Below are 20,427 nucleotides of genomic sequence, written 5' to 3' on the forward strand. Positions count from 1 at the left end.
TCACAGTTATAGATTGCACCATCAATGTAATAGTTCATGTAAAGATGAAAGTTGGGCAAGAGAAGCGACAGTAATAGTGTCTGATCCATCAGTAAATAGCATATATAGAATTTGTAAGTTTTGTTACCCTTCAAGTGATGAAGTACTATGATTTGTTACATATTGCCAACCAGTAAGTATCTGCAGTGAGATGAGATTCCGTGAGTTTGCCAAGTGTGCTGAAGGTTTTGTCACTGATGAAGGATAATAAGATTTCAGTACTCAAGTCCAAGCTTAGTAGATCATAAAGTCCAGTAAATTCCCCACCATGCAATGCTGATATAAAGTTGAAAGATAGATCAATATGCTGTAACTTGTGAAGGCTGCTAAATACATTAGCATCTATATATGAAATGGAGTTGGAACGTAGTTTCATAGTTAATAGTTCATCAAGTCCAGTGAATGCACCAGAATTTAAGAGAGCGATATTGTTGTCAGTAAGATCCAACTGTTGCAACTTGTGAAATTCATGAAATGCATGATCAGGTTTATTGGTACTTAGGTCAAGTGATTGTATTGAAGTAGCGTGGTGTAATGGCGGAATACATTCCAGACCTCTGAACATACAATCCATATTGGTATAATTCCACATTTTACAAGCCAAGCTCCCCTTTGGATAACATGAGTTCTGTTCTGTTGGATATTGATGTGAAGATTGCAGCACCCAGTACATAAGCAAAGTACACAGAAATTCTCGCGATTCACAATACAATGCGCCGCCAACGGTTGCTCTTGCTAGTCCAAACTTTGACCTCCAGGGTCGACATCGCTTTCCTAGCCACCATTGGGTTTTTACGCGAGTGTGATAATAATAATGCTAAAAACAGCTTCACAAAGGATTCCGTGTGATCAATAGATCGAAAATGGATCTACTACAATTATTGTAAACTTCTGTTTGGTGTAGGCATATATACGCGTGAACGTAATTATAATTATTGACATTTACACACTGCACAATGACATGTTCCCGTGTTGAATTCGTATTACGCGGGCTTTGGATGTTGACATTTTCCCATGCTGCACTGCGTATATCGGCCTTTCCCCAGCTACCGCTGGAGGCGCATCGTATTGTGAATCGACCGAATTGTAGTGTTAGTACAGAAGCCATGGCGAATTCAAAATTGCTGTGCTATAGGGACAAGATGACCAAATAGTGTAATCATGGAGGTATATAAATAAATGGAGAATGATCGCCAGAATTCTAATCTCTTAAGTGGAGATTATCCTATTACCTCTATTCAATGAGTCACCAAACTTGAATGACTAGCCACTTCAGCCAAGCTATTGATCTCCACGATGGTTATGAGACTCTACCATGGTTCATTGATCGTCACTCCCAAAATTTCCTCATAGGAATTGACCCTACATTGACCCGTACCGGAAGGCTTGTAAAAGAGACTGTATAATGACGTCAGCTAGTCAATTAGCTGTTCAAAGTCGCCAGTTTTGATAGCTTATAGTTTCAATGTATGATTGTGCGAAAACCCGATGAAATTTGGATGTTCTGTTCTCAAGTTATGAAACTGTTTTCTACACTAGTTGTGCCGTAACTTGACAAATATACTTAGTTTTCATGTTCATATATTAAGCTTTTAAGGGGGTCTGAGGGAGTTCAAATATAGTGCAAATGAAAGCAAAACGTTTTTACCTTCCGATTGTGAAAAATTATGTTGGGCCAATTTGGGCCAATTGAGTTAAGAGCGAGTAAGATTTACCGGAAGTACTTCGAATTCAGCTAAAATCTTTTCATCATCATTAAACTTCTCATTTTATAATAAATAATTATCAGTATTTAGGCCTAAATGATTATTAATATTATTAGGGGCCATCATTTTCTTTGGAGGGGGGTTCCAAATAGGCCTATACGGGGGGTCATAACTTTTGGAAAGAAAAATAGGGGTCATAGCCTAATTTAATTTGTCAAGAATCATGACCAAAATGTAGGGGTCACAATATGACCACAGATATAGGCCTACAGATAGGGTGTTTATTTTATTCAAAAAGACTGATTTCAATGCAATTTTTTGGCGAAAATGACATTTTGATATCAAATTTTCTGAAACATGAGCACTTTCCAATAAACATTATAAGTAACTGCATTTAGCACCCCATTGAAATAAATGACCAGTGAAACAGACTTAACAATGTAATCAGCTTAGCATAATCAATATCCCTGAAATTGCCTATTCAACAATAATTGGTCATAACCAACGTAGTACAAAAGATGCTTGGCTAGATCATTCTCCATTTATTTATATACCTCCATGGTGTAATGTTTGAGTCTTTCATACATATATTAGTACCAGTAATGGCTGAGCTTTAATGGTGCATTGATACGTTTCCTGTTGTGTACAAGGTTGCCAGAATGTTTACAAGCAAATGAACAGTATAAAATTACATAAAGATAATAGCAGATGTAGTTTCGATAATGCAAAGTTTCAGTCCAACAGGAAATACATAAAAAAACCCTTATTTACGCCCCTGCTTGTTTGTTAACATTCAAAACGATTTTCCAGAATCAAAGCCCCAAAAACCACCCCACAATCACAGTTGGTAGAATGTGTCCTTTTTTGGAAAGGGAATATGAATAATGGCAGTCAGCCTTTTCCTCGGAATCCGCCATCTTGTGGGTACTGCCGTTCTGCATGTCACAGGCGGCATAGGAAGCGCAACACGTGACGTACGAGGCTGGCGAAGATACAGGGCTGACAGCCCCATTCAAAATACACGGTTAGCAATTACAAATGGAAAATTAACATACTTGCAGTGTGGTACATTGTCGTACCCCGACGGTTTTAGAGTAAGATAATTTTGCTTTGACACATAACAAATTTAGAATTGTTTGTGAAGATTTCATGATTATGTGTTAATCCAATGGCGACCTCAAAATTGGCGATATCGCTTCCATCACCGCCTGGCATGTCATGCGTTAGACATTACGCCCCGATTACGCGGAGGCGCAGCGCGTGACGCACCTCTTCAGTCAAGCGTCAACGCGGTGATCTTAGCAACAAGGCACTCCGTACCCACAAGATGGCGGCGCTGACGTCACAATGACTACCTCTATTGTGCCAAGATCATTCTGCATGTACATTGTATAACAATTGTGTACTCCACTTTGAAATTTGAATCTCAACAGGTACATTTGTTGTTTAATTTAAATTCACCTTTTTGGTAAATCCCATAAACTTTTGCGCGAACACCTCTGATGTCATCACTTGACGTCACGCTGATGTGCACATCATTAGCGAACATCGTTGCGAAAAAGTCGGACAGAATAGATGAATGAAAGCTTGAGTCCGTTGCTTCCGACGCCGCCACTGTTGTCTCCCATCCTCCTTTGATTCCAATTTCTCGACCACTTGTCGTGCAGAGAGGCAGGAAATAGTAAAGTAAGAATGAAAGCACAAGAAGTAAGGGTAGAAAAGGGCAAGAAAGTAATAAAAAGAACAAGCAATAAAGAAAAAGGAAAAAAATAACAGAAAGTAAACGAAATTCAACCAAAGATTAATATATTAGAAAGAATATTGAGAGAGAAAATTAAGCGAAAGGTGAAAATAATTAAGTCTGCAAAACATGCCAAAAAGGTACCAAAATAATTATATTTGCTCTCATTTGTAAGTGACATTCCAATGTATAATCATGCTGAGTTTGAAGCAGCTACTATTTACAGAATCAAAGTTATAAGCGTAGGGTAGAACTTATTGAATGACCCTCGTATATGTAAAGTAACTCGAGCGATTACATCACCATAGCTGAACCATGGGGCTTCAAGTGTATAGACCCAAAATAGGAATATTGACAAGAGTCTTGTGAGGAGTAATAAAATAATAAATTTTGGATTTATAAAGCGCCTTTCTCCAGATCTTAGAGGACTCAAAGCGCTGTAATTTCGCTGCAATGGTGAATCATCACAATCAGATCGTATCAACTAGGTTGCTGCCGAACGGTGCACACCTATCCGTATTACCGGTGGGGATATTGCTTTTATTATTATATTTTTTATTTTTCTCTTTCATTTGACACCACTCGGGGGTCACACCTTCTTGCTGGGCATTTCGAGATGTGAAAAGGACCCAAAATATGAATATTGAACCAGGTCTTATGAGGAGTGTTACCCACAGTGCGGAAAATTCTTTTTTATTATATTTTTTACTTTGTTTTCTTTCATTTGACACCACTTGGGGATCATACCTTCTTGGCATTTCGAGATATGAAAGGGACCCAAAATATGGTCTTATGATTCTCTACCTTTATCTCTTTCATTTGACACTACTCGGGGGGTCATATCTTCTTGGCATTTTCAGATATGAAAAGCACCCATATGAATATTGACCCGTTTCTAATAATTTTTTCCTCTTTCATTTGACACCATTATCGGTGGTCATACCTTTGTGGCATTTCGAGATGTCCATTTCATACCAAAAGGTTAGTCAGTAAGTATCTTAGTAAGCAAGTAATTAAAGCTAGCTTTCTTTTGTGCCCTTCGTTTTTCTATTTTGTTTGTAGGCCCTACCTAGACTACCCCGTAGTCCACTTGCCCATTGTGCATACTCTGGATATTGTATTTAAACTTAAAACTCTTGATTTAATTAATGTGTGCACAATTCATAGATTTTCACATCTGATCTTTTCAGTCACCCTACTCCCTCTCTTTGTTAGCTTCCCAAGTAGACTACTGACTTTGCCTTGCGGTTAAGATTTTAACACGGGACTCTATGTGAGTTAGGCCAATTTCTGGCCTAACTAAAATTGGCCATGATGCAATGCATCTTTAAATGGATCTGCCTTGTGATTGGTCGCCCATATCTCGCTATGGTTTAAATCTTCTGGGCCCGCGCCATTACCATTAACTACACCGTACACAACTGTCTGTGGTATTTGCGGCGCTTTTGTGTTGACGCGAAAGTTAATCTCTCATCAAACATCTAGCGCGTACTTGTGGTTAATGGACTGATAAACAAGTATGCTTGACAGTGTGTTTTTAGAGAGCAAAGTCCAGGGGGTAATGTTCTGCTTACAATTCAAAGTCCATAGTCGAATTTTCGGGGTTCGCTATCAATAAACTGGTAGATTCCAAAATCAGAATTGTTCAGTATTAAAGTGAGCCATTATAATTATGCAAGATAATGTTGCATTCAATTACTTTTATTGTCACTAATCATCTGATATTTTTAACTCTTTATGACCATTTTACTATTGAATACTTTAATTTTAATAAACATCAGTATAATTTTGAGTTCAACGAAATGGGTTCATCATGACTAATAATAACATATTTTTAATAAAATTCGACTATGGCATAGTCTCGGCCCTACCCAGCAAACACAAAACGTTTTACAGAAAACGTTTATATGTCGGGTTATTTCAAGGGTATAACATGTTTTAATAACATTCAAACCATCATTTTTTGAAAACTTGACGCAAAAAAATTCTAACATGTTTTTAAAGAGTTGATGAAATGTTTTGCAAAAAAATGTTTACCTCAAAATATTTTACAATAACATTTTTGACAACATTTAAAAAAATGTATTTTCGTGTTTTTTCATATAAGACGTTTTACATACGTTTTCACGACCTTTATATAACCCAAAATTTAAATATTATTGAAACTTTTTGAATACAACCAAAACTGGTTTATAACACGTTTAATTGCTGTGTTTGTTATATACGGCCCATTAACTTATATGTTCCCCTAACACTTTTTAGAATGAGTCAAAAAATATTTTATGAAATGTAAAAATGTAAAAAGATATGTATAGCCCTTTTTGTTTTACACATGTGGATCAATTTATAGTGTCACACGTCATTGCGTGCAGTCACAATGGTTCATTGTGTAAGAAAAGAGACCGTTTTAGAAGTTACACCTGAGTCCATAGCAGTCAGGGTTTCTTTAACAAACACATGCTTAGACTTGGCATACTGTATTGTTTGAGAGCTGACTCCTATGGACTCAGATGCAACTTTTAACAATGTTTAAAACGGTCTCTTTTTTACATAATGAACCATTGTGACTGAACGCAATGACGTGTGACGCTATAATTTGGTCCATATGTGTAAAACAAATACGGCTATCCATACCTTTTGACACGTTTGCATTTAGTGAAATATTTTTCGATTTATTTAACAAAGTATTTAGGGGGAACTTATAAGCTGTGGACCCTAAATGTAATAATGCTGTGCTCGTGATTAATCTGAACCGGATCATTTTAGGGCTTGGAATAAGCAGTCTTTGAACTTGTACAAATATTTTATTATCGAACAAAATCAACAACAGTGTAATGCATCTTACTATAAATAGGGGAATGTTGTATCTATCTATCTATCTATCTATCTATCTATCTATCTATCTATCTATCTATCTATCTATCTATCTATCTATCTATCTATGTGTATAAAGGCTCCGTCAGTTTCGATCCAAAAGTCACCAAATTCATACGGGAAATCAAAGACTATACCGAGACGGTAATGCGAAAATTTGGTTGGAAACGGTCAAGAATTGGCTGCAAAAACAGTGAAAATATGGGTAAAAACGGGGTTTTTGTTATGAAAATCGGTTACCAGCCTACGCGTCACTGCAGCTGGCCGGCGTAATGCGCATTACGCCAATGCGCGCGTAAACGGCGCAAAGCCACACGATATGCGAGCCAGAGACCAGTGGACATGATAATACGGAAAGAAGGAAAAATAATAAAGGACAAAAAGATACATGGACGGGTCACGGGATGAAGCGGTACTATAAAGAAAAATTAAGGTACGAGTAATTAGACCAACGGGTTAAAGTAACTTAATGAAACGGGAACGAAACAAAGAAATTTGACACCACTTGGGGATCATACCTTCTTGGCATTTCGAGATATGAAAGGGACCCAAAATATGGTCTTATGATTCTCTACCTTTATCTCTTTCATTTGACACTACTCTCGGGGGGTCATATCTTCTTGGCATTTTCAGATATGAAAAGCACCCATATGAATATTGACCCGTTTCTAATAATTTTTTTCCTCTTTCATTTGACACCATTCGGTGGTCATACCTTTGTGGCATTTCGAGATGTCCATTTCATACCAAAAGGTTAGTCAGTAAGTATCTTAGTAAGCAAGTAATTAAAGCTAGCTTTCTTTTGTGCCCTTCGTTTTTCTATTTTGTTTGTAGGTCTCTACCTAGACTACCCTGTAGTCCACTTGCCCATTGTGCATACTCTGGATATTGTATTTAAACTTAAAACTCTTGATTTAATTAATGTGTGCACAATTCATAGATTTTCACATCTGATCTTTTCAGTCACCCTACTCCCTCTCTTTGTTAGCTTCCCAAGTAGACTACTGACTTTGCCTTGCGGTTAAGATTTTTAACACGGGACTCTATGTGGAGTTAGGCCAATTTCTGGCCTACCTAAAATTGACCATGATGCAATGCATCTTTAAATGGATCTGCCTTGTGATTGGTCGCCCATATCTCGCTATGGTTTAAATCTTCTGGGCCCGCGCCATTACCATTAACTACACCGTACACAACTGTCTGTGGTATTTGCGGCGCTTTTGTGTTGACGCGAAAGTTAATCTCTCATCAAACATCTAGCGCGTACTTGTGGTTAATGGACTGATAAACAAGTATGCTTGACAGTGTGTTTTTAGAGAGCAAAGTCCAGGGGGTAATGTTCTGCTTACAATTCAAAGTCCATAGTCGAATTTTCGGGGTTCGCTATCAATAAACTGGTAGATTCCAAAATCAGAATTGTTCAGTATTAAAGTGAGCCATTATAATTATGCAAGATAATGTTGCATTCAATTACTTTTATTGTCACTAATCATCTGATATTTTTAACTCTTTATGACCATTTTACTATTGAATACTTTAATTTTAATAAACATCAGTATAATTTTGAGTTCAACGAAATGGGTTCATCATGACTAATAATAACATATTTTTAATAAAATTCGACTATGGCATAGTCTCGGCCCTACCCAGCAAACACAAAACGTTTTACAGAAAACGTTTATATGTCGGGTTATTTCAAGGGTATAACATGTTTTAATAACATTCAAACCATCATTTTTGAAAACTTGACGCAAAAAAAATTCTAACATGTTTTTAAAGAGTTGATGAAATGTTTTGCAAAAAAATGTTTACCTCAAAATATTTTACAATAACATTTTTGACAACATTTAAAAAAATGTATTTTCGTGTTTTTTCATATAAGACGTTTTACATACGTTTTCACGACCTTTATATAACCCAAAATTTAAATATTATTGAAACTTTTTGAATACAACCAAAACTGGTTTATAACACGTTTAATTGCTGTGTTTGCTATACGGCCCACAACTTATATGTTCCCCCTAACACTTTTTAGAATGAGTCAAAAAATATTTTATGAAATGTAAAAATGTAAAAAGATATGTATAGCCCTTTTTGTTTTACACATGTGGATCAATTTATAGTGTCACACGTCATTGCGTGCAGTCACAATGGTTCATTGTGTAAGAAAAGAGACCGTTTTAGAAGTTACACCTGAGTCCATAGCAGTCAGGGTTTCTTTAACAAACACATGCTTAGACTTGGCATACTGTATTGTTTGAGAGCTGACTCCTATGGACTCAGATGCAACTTTTAACAATGTTTAAAACGGTCTCTTTTTTACATAATGAACCATTGTGACTGAACGCAATGACGTGTGACGCTATAATTTGGTCCATATGTGTAAAACAAATACGGCTATCCATACCTTTTGACACGTTTGCATTTAGTGAAATATTTTTCGATTTATTTAACAAAGTATTTAGGGGGAACTTATAAGCTGTGGACCCTAAATGTAATAATGCTGTGCTCGTGATTAATCTGAACCGGATCATTTTAGGGCTTGGAATAAGCAGTCTTTGAACTTGTACAAATATTTTATTATCGAACAAAATCAACAACAGTGTAATGCATCTTACTATAAATAGGGGAATGTTGTATCTATCTATCTATCTATCTATCTATCTATCTATCTATCTATCTATCTATCTATCTATCTATCTATCTATCTATCTATCTATGTGTATAAAGGCTCCGTCAGTTTCGATCCAAAAGTCACCAAATTCATACGGGAAATCAAAGACTATACCGAGACGGTAATGCGAAAATTTGGTTGGAAACGGTCAAGAATTGGCTGCAAAAACAGTGAAAATATGGGTAAAAACGGGGTTTTGTTATGAAAATCGGTTACCAGCCTACGCGTCACTGCAGCTGGCCGGCGTAATGCGCATTACGCCAATGCGCGCGTAAACGGCGCAAAGCCACACGATATGCGAGCCAGAGACCAGTGGACATGATAATACGGAAAGAAGGAAAAATAATAAAGGACAAAAAGGTACATGGACGGGTCACGGGATGAAGCGGTACTATAAAGAAAAATTAAGGTACGAGTAATTAGACCAACGGGTTAAAGTAACTTAATGAAACGGGAACGAAACAAAGAAGGAAAGAAACTATTCAGGAAATGTAAGAAAAAAAAAAAAGAAGCTAAAATAATGAGAACAGAATTAAATAAAAAACATGGAAACGGGAAATCACAAGCAGCAAATAAAAAAGATGCTAAAATCGCTAAAATGTAAGAAAGAACAGATTTAGAAAATAATGGGAACTGGGTTAAATAAATAAATAACATGGAAACGGAAAATCACAATCTAAGCAGAGGAAACTAAAAAAGAAAATGTTAGAAGAGACAGATTTAGATAAATAAAAATGTACCTTTTCAATGATTCTACCTGTTCAGTAATTTTTCCTGTTATAGTGAACGCTCCCATTTACTCATCTAGCGGGGACCCGCGCGAAGCGCGGGTATCCCGCTAGTCTTACTATAAATAGGGGAATGTTGTATCTATCTATCTATCTATCTATCTATCTATCTATGTGTATAAAGGCTCCGTCAGTTTCAATCCAAATGTCACCAAATTCATACGGGAGATTGAGAAATATACCGAGACGGTAATGCGAAAATTTGGTTGAAAACGGTCAAGAATTGGCTGCAAAAACAGTGAATAATGGGTAAAAACGGGGTTTTTGTTATGAAAATCGGTTACCAGCCTACGAGTCATTGCAGCTGGCCGGCAGCGCGTCGGCGTCGCGTGCGTAATGCGCATTACGCCAATGCGCGCGTAAACGGTGCAGAGCCACACGATTTGCGAGCCAGAGACCAGTGGACATGATATAATACGGAAAGAAGGAAAAATAATAAAGGACAAAAAGGTACATGGACGGGTCACGGGATGAAGCGGTACTATAAAGAATAAAATGAGGACAAAAAGGTACGAATAATTAGACCACAGGGTTAAAATAACTAAATGAAACGGGAACGAAACAAAGAAGGAAAGAAACTATTCAGGAAACGTAAGAAAAAAAGAAGCTACAATAATGAGAACAGAATTAAATAAAAAACATGGAAACGGGAAATCACAAGCAGCAAATAAAAAAAAAGATGCTAAAAGGAAATGTAAGAAAGAACAGATTTAGAAAATAATGGGAACTGGGTTAAATAAATAAATAACATGGAAACGGAAAATCACAAGCTAAGCAGAGCTAGAGGAAACTAAAAAAAGAAAATGTTAGAAGAGACAGATTTAGATAAATAAAAATGTACCTTTTCAATGATTCTACCTGTTCAGTAATTTTTCCTGTTATAGTGAACGCTCCCATTTACTCATCTAGCGGGGACCCGCGCGAAGCGCGGGTATCCCGCTAGTTAGACTAAAAAAATGTTATGTCTCAAAGCCTGAAACGGTAAATTATTTTTTTAGTTTTGTTTTAGTTGTTTGCAGTAAAATCATAAAATTCTGAGACAAATTTGGAAGAAAAGTTACTTGATTCAACACTCGCATTGTTTAGCTATAAAACAATTGATATTTGTACTACAATTGTGTAAATCAACCACAATTTCATGCTGTGTACTTTTGAACAATCGAAAATGACATCTTAATTCAAAATTTTGCTTTAAAAATTCTTTAAAAAAATAAAAATCTTTAAAAAAACCTCATTCGGCAACGTTTTTGAAAGGGCTATGAGGCATAGTATTATTTTTTAGCCTCTCACAAATTTATTTTTGGGTTTGTTATTTTGTGTGTATATTTTACTATTTATAACACGGAAATATTGCTGTTGCAGTACTCATTTGAGATTTTAAAAGCAAGAAAGTTGAAAAAAGAAGTAACGAACAAAAACAAGAAAAAGGTTGCATGCTGAAGTAGGAAAAAACAAAAAATAAAGATACAAAACAAGCAGATAGAAAAGATATAACAAGAAAAATAGAAACAAGGAAGTAAGAAAGATAAAACGTAACATATTTCGAAGAAAGAAGTAAAGAATACAGAATAAAAATAAAAAACGAAAGCGAGAAAGAAAATAACAAATGGAAGACAGTCATAAGGAAGTGAAAGAAAGAAGAGTAAAGAAATTCTACATTTACAATTGAAGACAAGGAATAGAAAAATGAAAAGAGATATAAGGAAACGAAAAGAAATGAAATGAAGCGAAAGTTGAATTATTCACAATGGTGTCAGATGTTTTCCTTCAACGAAAGGTGTACGTCAAGGCTGTCCAGTTTCTGAACTATTGTTTATATTATAAGAAATGGTATCAAACTTTCCCTTCAAAATCATTGTAAAAGTGAAGTGTGTGTCAATATATACGGACGATATTACATATTATTATTTACTAGCGGGATACCCGCGCTTCGCGCGGGTCCCCGCTAGATGAGTAAATGGGAGCGTTCACTATAACAGGAAGAATTATACAACACACATCTTTTTCCCGTATTTATTACGTCCTCTCATAGCGTGTCTGCGGACGTGCATAATCCCGTGACCCGTCCATGTCCACTGGTCTCTGGCTAGTTACTCGCGCATTGGCGTAGTGCGAATTACGCACGCGGCGCCGACGCGCTGCCGGCCAGCTGCAGTGACGCGTAGGCTGGCAACTGATTTTCATAACAAAAACCCCGTTTTACCCATATTTTCACTGTTTTTGCAGCCAATTCTTGACCGATTTCAACCAAATAAAGTTCAGTCCATTCCCCGTATATTCCTCGATCTCCCGTATGAATTTGGCGACATTTGGATCCAAACTGACGGAGCCTTTTGATCTTCATACTAACATACAACATTAGCCTATTTATAGTAAGATATCAGGCTTTTTAGGGCGCACACCACCAAATCAATGCGCCATTTGTGTAACCCTAATGAGTTCCGGTAAAAACAGAATCATTTTTAAGGTAGTTTGGGCCTCTCTGTGGATTTGTAATCAAAAGAGAAGCATGTTATAGCTTAAATAAAAGATTGAGACCTATACATGAACTTGGATCTCCCAAAAAGTTGCAAAACACAATTTTTGAATAAAGTAGGCCCGCGGATTGAAAAATGGTCAGAAACGGGTTTTCAGGGTATAGAAGGGGTCGAAAATGGTCATGGTGCTGTTTAAGCGCCTATATCTCGAAAATTAATCACAAAACTACCCGTACATTGAAACATATATAAAATTGTCATCGATTTGCAATCGATTGGTAGTACTTTTGTAATCAATTTGTTGCCGAAAAGGCCTAAAATCGCGCATAGAAAAGGCGTGTTTTCACGTGTGTTTCAATGGGACGCTGAATTGGTGGTGTGCGCCCTTATAAGGCATATTGGCCGGAAATAGGCCTGTCATAGAAATCGGGTCAAAAACAGGATAGATATGTGTAAAATTCCGATTTTATGGTCTGAAATAAAACTTAAGAAATCACTTAATGATTTTAAAGCACTTTAAAGTGAAAGTATGATATAAATTGCTTAATTCAGATTGTTAAAGTTCATTAAAGTGATGAAAAAATAAGCAAATTCGGCATTCAGAAAGTTTTGATGAATTTAATATCATGTTTAACTTTTGGCACGTGTCCTTAAAACGACTCAAATTTCATTTTTTTCGGGGGGGCAAAAAGAAACTTAATATAAAAATATCAATGTGTAGAAAATGTATAAACTTACTTTTATTACGTTTAAAGAAATAAAATTGCAAATATACCATTCAAAAGATGCTGATGCGAGTGACATTTTTGAAGAAAATGGCCAAGACTGCTAGAATGGTCAAAATCACAAAAACTGTACATTTTCTGTATTGGACCCGTGACTTCAAATGTCATTTTTTCTAAATCTATATATCCTAGAGTAATAAAACTTGAGGATTTAACTCAGAAGTTAAGAAAGTTTCTAAATCTATGAAAAGAAGAATCGACTTTGAAACTTCGTGCATTATAAGGGCGCACACCACCAAATCAATGCGCCATTTGTGTAACCCTAATGAGTTCCGGTAAAAACAGAATCATTTTTAAGGTAGTTTGGGCCTCTCTGTGGATTTGTAATCAAAAAGAGAAGCATGTTATAGCTTAAATAAAAGATTGAGACCTATACATGAACTTGGATCTCCCAAAAGTTGCAAAACACAATTTTTGAATAAAGTAGGCCCGCGGATTGAAAAATGGTCAGAAACGGGTTTTCAGGGTATAGAAGGGGTCGAAAATGGTCATGGTGCTGTTTAAGCGCCTATATCTCGAAAATTAATCACAAAACTACCCGTACATTGAAACATATATTAAATTGTCATCGATTTGCAATCGATTGGTAGTACTTTTGTAATCAATTTGTTGCCGAAAAGGCCTAAAATCGCGCATAGAAAAGGCGTGTTTTCACGTGTGTTTCAATGGGACGCTGAATTGGTGGTGTGCGCCCTTTATCGCAACAACAAAACTGTGTATTGTATACTTTTTGCAAAGTTCCCGGATGCTTTACAATATTCATGAAAATATTGTACAGCATCCGGGAACGTTTACAGCTGAATATTGATCAATCGTATTTTTGGTGATACCGCGTGTTTATCACGAGCGTTGTATTGGATCATTGGAGCCTAGTCACGCATGGTACCACTGAAGCGGGATTGAATAAAATAGTATTTCTGAAAATCACTAACTTGCTTGATTATATAAAATTCGCGTTTTTAAAATTAGCGCTAATTGTGATTCAAATATAGGCTGAGCGCATGTGCTGACCAATTAAAATTATGAAAATGATGACCAATCATCATTACGCGTTCAACTCAGAACCGGTTCTGGCTGGTTGACTTGTGGCGTGGTTTTCGCGCAAGCGATGCTTGGGCCATTCTGATTTAGGTGAGAGGTTTGATTGTATATCTTTGTGTTGACGGCAAGTATATTTAGTGATTTTCGCTGTTTTATTATGAATTATGTCATAAAAATGTTATAGATCAGAAAGTCGAATGTTAGGGAATCATTTTGGAACATTTTCGAAATGTCAGTATCGAAATTTAGGCTTTAAAATTGCATTTTTGAAGTCATGTATCAGTGATCATTTTGATTGCTTATTGTGCGTAGGCGCTTGCATGTACTCATTTTCCAAATGTCATGTCAGGATTTTACATCAAAATTCATATTTTTGGCGATACAAAATTCTATTTATTATTTAGTAATCATGTTCTATGTATTTTACCGATCATTTTGATAATATTACCGAAGGTATAGGAAGTAGGATTGGCAGAAGGAGGTGGTGGAAATATTTTTGATCGTTTTTGATTTTTATTTAGCTAAATTTTGAAGAATGAAAAGTCGCCATTTTCGGAGATTGAAATGTTGCGCATGCGCATAATTATGAAGTCGCATGCATAATTATTGTTGAAGTGAGGGAGGGAGCAAAACTAATTTTGAGCATGACAATCATGATTGAGAGGGACGGGATGTATTGCTCTGTCGTGTTAATTAATTATTTTATGGCAATTTTGGGAGTACTTTTTAAAATAAATCATCCTCCTTCTGCTAATGTGATATTTTATTATTATAAAATACTCGCGCGCCGTGCCGTCAACTTTAAACATGTTAAATAAAAACATATTGATATTTTTATGCATGTAGGCCCATATTTTTCATATTATATTAAGGATGTCAAATTCATCCCGGGGGAGGGGAGAATAATGGCGTGTATCATGAACTATGTAAATTATTTGTGTTATGAATATTTATGTGCAAACAAACATTCCGTACACACACGCACAGAGATATCCATACCCTGGGGACAGGCCTAGATGTGTGTCACACCTATGGGATATTGGCACCCGTGGGTGGTGCTTCGGGCTTCATAGGAGAGGAGTGGTGACAGAAGGAGGGAGATGAAGCATTAGGTGTGATCGCATAAAGAGAGGCCAGGGGTTAGTGATAATCTGTGAGGTTAGTTGATCATGCATATACACACCCATACATATACAAACTGGTTACGGACGCCCCTACCCAGGAGTGTAGTGGATCCGACCCAGGGGGTCGTGTGTCGTCGTTACCTGAGTGAGAACTTGAAGGCGTGCATGAGGGTGCACGTGAAGATCATCATGACAGTTGGAGCGTGACCTTGTGTTGCTTGATGTGAGGGTACGGGGTGTAGGCGTACCAGAGGGAAAGCACACATGGTTGACCCACGGGAGATATGACTGCAGGAGAAGGAGGCCGAGGATGATGACCTAGGGGTGTACTGTAAGCTCTGTAACCAGTTTTACACAAACACATATACACCCATATAAAGTGTAGGCCTATATAGGGCTTACGTTAATTAAACATTTATAACCCGGGGGGGTGGGGATATTTTGTTAAGTAATCAGATAATGCAGTATTCTTTATTCTTCTTTTTCATTCTGATTCAGGGGTGGAACGTTTTGGTGCAGATTCAGAATCCGATTCAGATATTTATGTCTGAGGGAAGGAGCTAAATTGTGGGTGAGGTGGTAGTATAGAGTAGGTGAAGGTAGATTGTTGTTGTTGTGATCTCAAAGTTAATAAAACTGGTAGATTGAGACATAAATTTTATTGTGCTTCAGTGTTTTCCTTACAAGGCAGTAGGTGGGGTTCTGTCCCCCACAACTTACTCACGTTTCACACAAAACTTACAGTGTCCCCCAGGGGACTGGTGTCAACCCGGTTATCCTGACATTCATAATCCATATATATTAGACAAACGGCCGTCCCGCTACACCGCTATGACAACAACAATGGCTGCTCCTGGGCCCGGGAGATTCGCGAGCCTCAGCGAAGAAGAATTTAACGAGCTTTTAAGGGATCTAAATGAGCGTTTATTGCGTTTCGACAGTATTTTTTGTGGGACATGAGAGCACCTCGGACCTATCGAATTGCATTCTGAATACGAAGCATGTCTTTCTGATATCAAATAATTTTCATTTTTGAAAATCACAATATAATACAAATTTTATGACAAATTATAAAAATTTGATATTTTTCAAATTTTTGATATATAACAGCCCTCGAAGTAAATTATATAAATCTAATGATATATTTTAAAGTGTATGTAGTAGGAGGAAAAGCCGACGGTCAATTGAAAATTTTGACCTTTCATATTGAAGATATGGATTTTTTCCCAAAAGACCTAATTTTTTTTGGTGTTTTGGGAAAAAAATCCATATCTTCAATACGAAAGGTCAAAATTTTCAATTGATCGTCGGCTTTTCATCCCACCTACATACACTTTTATACAGATTTATAAAGTTTACTTCAAGTACTGTTAAATATCAAAAATATCAATTTTTAATGATTTGCCATAAAATGTGTATTAAATTGCGAATTTCAAAAAATCAAAATTATTTGATATCAGAATGACATTCTTCGTATTCAGAATGCAATTCGATATGTCTGATGTGCTCTGATGTCCCAAAATAAATACTGTCCAAACGTTCATACCCCAGCCCTTAAGGAATAAAGATTCTGAAAACACAATCAAAGCAACGAAAAAATCGGTGAATATTCTTCGAGCGTACCTTCGGGAAAAGGGGCAGCCTGAAAATTTTGAATCTCTAGACAAGGTGGAATTAGCGAAAATGCTGGAAAAATTTTACGCGGAGCTTCGCAAAACAGACGGTAATGAATACAAAACAGCATCCATGAACGGGATTCGTACGTACTGGCCTGAATCGCCATCTAAAGAACGAGTGGCCGGGATTTATTGACATAATTAAAGACACGGAGTTTACGGATGCCAATGTTTCATTCAAAGCGGTGTTGGTTCAGCTTTAAAAAATTGGCAAAGGAGATGTTAAGCACCATGCATCGATTGATGAGAATGACATTGAAACCTTGTATCGGTCTGGAGTTTTTAATCAAGATTCACCGGCTGGACTTCAATACAAAGTTTGGTTTGAGCTCATGCTATATATCTGCCGTAGAGGCAGAGAGAATTTAAGAGATTTGAAGAAGGGTCACTTTATCGTAGAGGCCGATTCAGATGGACGAGAGTATGTTATGCAAGCTGTAGACGAGTTGACAAAAAAGACGCGAGAAGACAACACATCATCAAGAACAGATGCAGGGCGAATGTACGCAACCAGTACCGATGAATGCCCGGTCGCATCTTTCAAAATGTATGTCTCTAAACTTAATCCTGACTGTGAAGCATTCTTCCAAACTCCAAAACGAGTTGCACCTGCAGATTCAGACTGTCCCTGGTACAAGAAATCACCAGTTGGACAGACAACGCTGGGTAGCTTCATGAACGTCTTATCAAAGCAAGCGGAGCTTTCAAAGGTGTACACAAACCACTGTATTCGCGCAACCTGTATCACAATCCTCGATGGAGAAGGCTTTGCTACCCGAGATATATGCAAAGTGTCTGGTCACGCAAATGAAGGGAGTCTGGCAGGTTACGTTGGAAGGGTAAAGGATGCAAGGAAGCAGGACATGTCGGATGCACTGTCACGGTCGCTTGGGCATAGGCCTGAAGATAAGTCTACAATTGAAAAGCCAAAGCCAACCGCACCAGCAACAGTAAGTAGACCTCCAGTGCCTCAAGCTGCAGCAGATATGGATTTCGTCAATGAGAACCAAGATTATGAAGTTATGGATTTTGTTGATCTTGAGCTCACCAGCTCGCAACTGAAATACATTGAGGAGATAGTTCACTCAGAACAAAGTCAGCAAATAGAGTAGAATGCAAGTAGTGGTGCTTCAGATGCAGAAATTGCTCTATCAACTAGCACTAACTCGGTTCCTTTGATCAGTAATAATACTAGTACTAGTACCACCACACGTCGCACTATGCAGGTCCAGCAGCAGCAGCACCCATTTGTGCTGAATAACTGCAATGTAACTATAAACTACTACAATAGATAACTTTCAAAACAGGACTGTAAATAGATGTTTGCTGTTGGATTATTTGGAACATCCACTTTTAAAAAAACCTGTTGGAAAATGTTGGTATTTGATTTTTTGCCGAAAAAGTTGTTAAAACTGTTGGAACTTTTGGAAACGTTTGCTTCGTGTTACATGTTGAACTTTTGGAATTGGAACTTTTGAACATTTGGAACATTAACTGTTGGAACTTTTGAATGTTTGGAAATTCGGAACTTTTGATTGGAATACTCATCAGTAAGGTAAGTAAAAAGCCTGATATAAATAATAATAATAATATTGAATGGCTTATTTTCGTGTGATACAAGAAAATATTGCACTCGATAGAAAAATATTGCACTCGTCTTCGACTCGTGCAATATTTTTCTATCTCGTGCAATATTTTCTTGTATCACACTCAAAGCCATTCAATATTATATAAGTATTTGTATCAAATAACCAGCATGTCAATCGAGTTTAACGAATATTTTGTGAATTTTCTATCATATTATGCAGGGGCGTACCAGGGGGTAGCCCACACAGGCAATAAAAGTCAAATTTTGATATTTGACCAATATTTACACACATTTTAGCTGCGAGCTGTCTACTGAAGATAGCAGAAAAATAACAAATAGCATTAATCGTTTTTTCTCCAATTTTATATAGCGTGTTTTATATTAAAATGAGTACGCCGTTATCACTATCAGTAATGTTTAACTTTTATCTGTATGATTGTAATTTACTTGCTAATAAATAATTCGAGTCCTGGCAATCAATGGTTATTACGCAAGCATTGTGGGACGAACAATCCTCCTTTTATCTTCGGGCTGACTTCAAATCAATACAAATAGCTGCAACTTTTAAATTCGGCTATTTTTCTTTAAAAACACTGCTGTGCTGTTAATATTGATATGAAATTGGATCGGTTGAGCCTATATTTATTGGTCGAGCTATGAGTTTTAAAATATTGGACGAGACGTAGTCGAGTCCAATATTTTACAACTCATAGCGAGACCAATAAATATTGGGCGGAAAGCATCCAATTTTATCATTATTATGTTTTAGATCCAATATTATCACAACTTGGATCCATCAAAACATAATAATGAACAAAATTGGACAAATGGGGTATCTAAATGCGCGTAAATTCGCGTTAAAAGAGTGCGAACACACTTATTATTAGTTCTGACGCTATAGGCGTATTTATAACAGCTGCGTTACTTTATAAACTTAACACATAACAGCACTAGGCAGCCATTCGATAAACCCTTTATGCGTTACGTAATTAAAACGCACAGTCAGATGTATTTTACACCTGCCAAACACAAGTCACCCAATTTTGAAAACTGGACGTTGAATGTACATTATCCAATATGTCAGCGCTCTAATCGGAAACAATAGATGAATAGATGTTGCAGTTGGAGAAATGGCCGTGTAACAAAGAACTTAAGAAAAAAGAAGATCACAAGTGATGTAGTGCAAGGTAAAAGACAACTAGCTGCAAATTTTACCTAAAAGCTGAAAAATTACCTAATAAGGCATTATCTGATAGTGATAATAATTTTCACACTTCATTTGAAAATGACCAATTAAGTGTTGCCATCGAGAATTGACCGGAAATGATCAAAAGATATGTGATGTTCAAAACAAGACATGTGATTGATTACGAGATAAAACGTAAATGGTTGAAGTAGTTATCAGTGATGCCAGCATGGCGACCTAGGCGACAAATTGGGCTACTTAAATTTGAGTTGTGCTGAGTCTAATCATTGGCCCCTGATAGCTGGGTCTATGTTGTTGGTACATACGCTTATGGCCATGTTCCCCCAAAAGGCTGGCGGCGTGACATTTTCCCCTTACTTATTTTCCCTTTTATGTTGAGTTGAAAACTAAAATCCATGACTTTCTTGTACAAATTTGATGTCAGTAATTGTAGCAACTAAATACTTATGTACTTTGTGTAATTTCATTTCATTAATTAGTCTAACGAGCACGTTTACAGGCTCGTCCATTCCATTTCTCACAGGCTTCTATGTAAAACATTCAATTTGCAGAATTGCAAGTAATTGGTCTAAAAGTGACAGAAAAAGAGATATTGTATTTCATGAACTGAGCGAAATGTTTAATAAACAAGAAGTATTCTTGTATCGATAAGAAATTCGAGGTTGTGCTGGCAAATACAAAAAGCGGTCAATTAAAACGTGCATTAA

At 36.8% G+C, this 20,427-nt stretch overlaps 1 protein-coding gene and 1 long non-coding RNA gene across 2 annotated transcripts in view; one reads left to right on the forward strand and one right to left on the reverse strand.

Annotated features, from left to right (window-relative positions):
* Positions 1-2,690: 2,690 nt before the first annotated feature.
* Positions 2,691-20,427, reverse strand: part of LOC140167333 (uncharacterized) — a 525,284-nt gene continuing 507,547 nt past the window's right edge. Inside the window, exon 2 of the long non-coding RNA XR_011861039.1 lies at positions 2,691-2,953. This is a non-coding gene — a long non-coding RNA (uncharacterized lncRNA). The remainder of the gene's footprint in view (positions 2,954-20,427) is intronic.
* LOC140168739 (uncharacterized protein KIAA1958-like) lies at positions 15,031-18,037 on the forward strand. Its single transcript, XM_072192149.1, is given in 3 exon segments — positions 15,031-15,051; positions 16,801-17,007; positions 17,009-18,037. Coding segments are annotated over 3 exon segments (1,257 nt in total).

This window comes from Amphiura filiformis, chromosome 13 (genome assembly GCF_039555335.1).
Source record: "Amphiura filiformis chromosome 13, Afil_fr2py, whole genome shotgun sequence".
NCBI classification, from domain to species: domain Eukaryota; kingdom Metazoa; phylum Echinodermata; class Ophiuroidea; order Amphilepidida; family Amphiuridae; genus Amphiura; species Amphiura filiformis.